This window comes from Marmota flaviventris, chromosome 8, assembly GCF_047511675.1.
Source record: "Marmota flaviventris isolate mMarFla1 chromosome 8, mMarFla1.hap1, whole genome shotgun sequence".
NCBI classification, from domain to species: Eukaryota; Metazoa; Chordata; class Mammalia; order Rodentia; family Sciuridae; genus Marmota; species Marmota flaviventris.
The window spans coordinates 41,264,826-41,267,904 of record NC_092505.1 but is presented as its reverse complement, the minus strand read 5'-3'; the positions used below and the strand labels follow the sequence as shown (position 1 = coordinate 41,267,904).

General features: G+C 49.0%; 1 protein-coding gene across 1 annotated transcript; it reads left to right on the top strand.

Annotated features, from left to right (window-relative positions):
* The first annotated feature begins 826 nt into the window (after positions 1-826).
* On the top strand, positions 827-2,702 carry Magef1 (MAGE family member F1). The gene has a single exon (XM_027951525.2). The coding sequence runs from the start codon at positions 994-996 to the stop codon at positions 1,906-1,908; it is 915 nt and encodes a 304-aa protein (XP_027807326.2). The 5' UTR covers positions 827-993; the 3' UTR covers positions 1,909-2,702.
* The last annotated feature ends 377 nt before the right edge of the window (positions 2,703-3,079 follow it).

Genomic DNA, 3,079 nt, shown 5'->3' with positions numbered 1-3,079 from the left:
TAAGGAAGAGACAAGAAGTGAGAGAAAACTTCCTTTTTGTCTAACCAGTCACTATTCCTATCAGTACTTCTTCAGTGAATCTCTTCTCATTTGCCTCTTATCCCTGTAGAATCTGCTGTTCTTACCCCTTCATCTTAATTATCTATTGCACAATATTCCTAAGTGTCCATGTGCCAGGATAGGTCTCAGCTCCCATTCTGCACTATATTCTTCTAAACTGAATTCCCAGTTTTTGGCTGGTCTCACTTCAATCCAGCCATCACACTGTTACCAGAAAGAGTATAAAGCCACCAAACTGGCTCAGACATCCCCCTGTGGTCTTTCCCCATCGTGTCCAAAATAAATCTCAATTTCCCCAACATCCTATTTGAAGCCCTTCACTAACTGAACTATGCAGGCTTATCTCCCATCCTTCACCTTCCCACTCTGCACCTGAGCTTCAGTAAAGTACCTGAAATCTGGACAACACACACTTATACATAAGTACTTGCTGAAAGAATGTGGTTAGAACTCCATCCTAATTCCACCCCTTGTCTACTGAAACATTCCCCACCTTGCCTGCCCTGGTTGGAAAAGCCCTAGTTACATCCCTCATTCCACCCATCCCAGCTTCCAGAGCTTAAAACATAGCAGTGGGTGCACGTTCCCCTAAAGCCCTCTACAAACGCAGAAGCCCACAGGAGGCCGGAAAAGGAACTGCTTTGCGCCGTGCGGAGGCCGCCATCTTGGCTGAGGTGGCCGGAAGTGGCTGGCGCGCGGGCGCGGACTGAGGCTGCGCGGCTGCCCCGCCGCAGGTCCTGGGCGCCTGGGGCGTTGCAGCGTTGGCTCGCAACCCTGTGAGGTGCCGTCTGGCAGCCACAAACCTTCTCCGCGGGGTTGCGCCTGTGCTTCCTCCCACCGCCCCAGCCGCTGTCCTACTCCTCCGCCAGGGTTCGTGCAGCGACTCGCACCCCTCGGCTGGGGTGCGCGCTGTGCACCTGCCTGCCCGAAAACATGTTGCGGGAGCCCGAGAGCCCGGGTCTCCCTAGCCCTCAGGCCGCGGGGGAGCAGCACGGCGGCCAAGACGGTGAGACCGTGGCCTTGACCGTCTCTCTGGAGTTGGCCCCGAGCCCCCTCCTGCAGGAGAGCACCAAGGAGGGCCTCGGCGCCGTGAGGGAGGGGGCTGCGGAGCCCGCCCCCACCGGCCAAGGCGCGAGGACCTTGGCAGCCAAAGCCCTGAGGCGGCGCAGGGCCTACCGCTGTCTGAATCGGACGGTGGCTGAGGTGGTGCAGTTTCTGCTGGTGAAGGACCAGAAGAAGAGTCCCGTCACACGCTTTGAGATGGTGAAGTATGTTGTCGGAGATTTGAAGGATCTGTTCCCGGAGATCATCGCAAGGGCCGCAGAGCATCTGCGGTATGTCTTTGGTTTCGAGCTGAAACAGCTTGACCGCAAGCACCACACTTACATCCTCATCCACAAACTAAAACCTCTTGAGGAGGAGGAGGATCTGGGAGAAGATGGCCCCAGATTGGGTCTCTTAATGATGATCTTGGGGCTTGTCTACATGAAAGGTAATAGCGTCAGGGAGGCCCAGGTCTGGGACATGCTGCGTCGGTTGGGAGTGCTGCCTTCAAAGTATCACTTCCTCTTTGGGTACCCGAAAAGGCTTATTATGGAAGAATTTGTGCAGCAGCGATACCTCAATTACAGGCGGGTGCCTCACACCAATCCACTGGAATATGAATTCTCTTGGGGTCCCCGAAGCAGCCTGGAAATCAGCAAGATGAAAGTCCTGGGGTTCGTAGCCAGGCTCCATAAGAAAGAACCCCAGCACTGGGCAGTGCAGTACCGTGAAGCCCTGGCAGATGAGGCCGATAGGGCTAGAGTCAGAGCCAGAACCAGTGCAAGGGCCCGTCTCCACCACTAGTGAGGACTAGAGGAAAGCTGGCCAACAAGAGCCCCCTGGGTATGGAAGCTACTGTCTTGAGTCACAAGTAGTATAGGTGGGGGAGAGTAGTTAGTTTCTGAAAAAATTGTGTAACTTTAGTATTTTTGTTAAATCATTTATAAACGAGATGGGTCTTTTTTTCTGTAGGATTTTGATGTAGAATTTTACTGTCTTTGTAAAATGGATTGAAAAACTTTGCATTTTATTCTGTGTTCTTAAAACAGATTATGCAGCATTGTAATGCTGCAATTTAATTGTTTAAAGGACCCTCAGCAGTGTGATCTGGTACCAAGGGAAAAAATAGCTGATTTGTGTCTAGCTTCCAATACTTTTTGTCTGTTGTATTTAAAAAAAAAAAAAAAAAAACATAACCTACCTCTATTTTCTTGTTCTTTTGGTATCTGGAAGAAAAGTTAAATCCAGTAAATAGTAGTATACCCTGGTACACTTAATAAATTAAACATGTAAAGCATCTTTTTTTGTGATGCACTGTTTTGGGCATTTGGGGATAGAATGTGTCCCTTTTTTTAAGAGTTGGAGAAGTTACAGTGTGGTGAGTTGAAAGCTACACATGTACACCTAACCCAAGCTGGGGGTGATTGGATGAGGTCTGCTTGAGGTTAGCTAGTAAGACCCCTTGGGGGGCTGGGGATGTGGCTCAAGCGGTGGTAGCTCGCTCTCCTGTCATGCGTGCACAGGTTCGATCCTCAGCACCACATACAAACAAAGATATTTTGTCTGCTGATAACTAAATAATAAATATTAAAATTCTCTCTCTCTCTCTCTCTTTTTTTTTTTTTAAAAAAGACCCCTTGGGTTCTAGGGGAGGAGAAAAGGAAAGAACAGAGAAAGAAGATGCTATTAGGGGAGGGTTGAAGACGGTATTAAAAATTATTTAAGCTGAGCTCAGTGGTGCACGCCTGTAATTCCATCAGCTTGGGAGGCTGAGGCAGGAGGATCTTGGGTTCAAAGCCAGCCTCAGTAAAAGTGAGGCACTAAACAACTCAGTGACACCCTGTCTCTAAACAAAATACAAAATAGGGCTGGGGATGTGGCTCAGTGGTCAAGTGCCCCTGAATTCATTCCTTGGTACAAAAAAAAAAAAAAAAAAAAAAAGATTTTAAGATTGCAGATGCTCATCAATAGAGTG

What these genes read in the sequence shown, in the direction of transcription:
- Magef1 (XM_027951525.2), top strand. Translation starts at nt 994, where the DNA reads ATGTTGCGGGAGCCCGAGAGCCCGGGTCTCCCTAGCCCTCAGGCCGCG.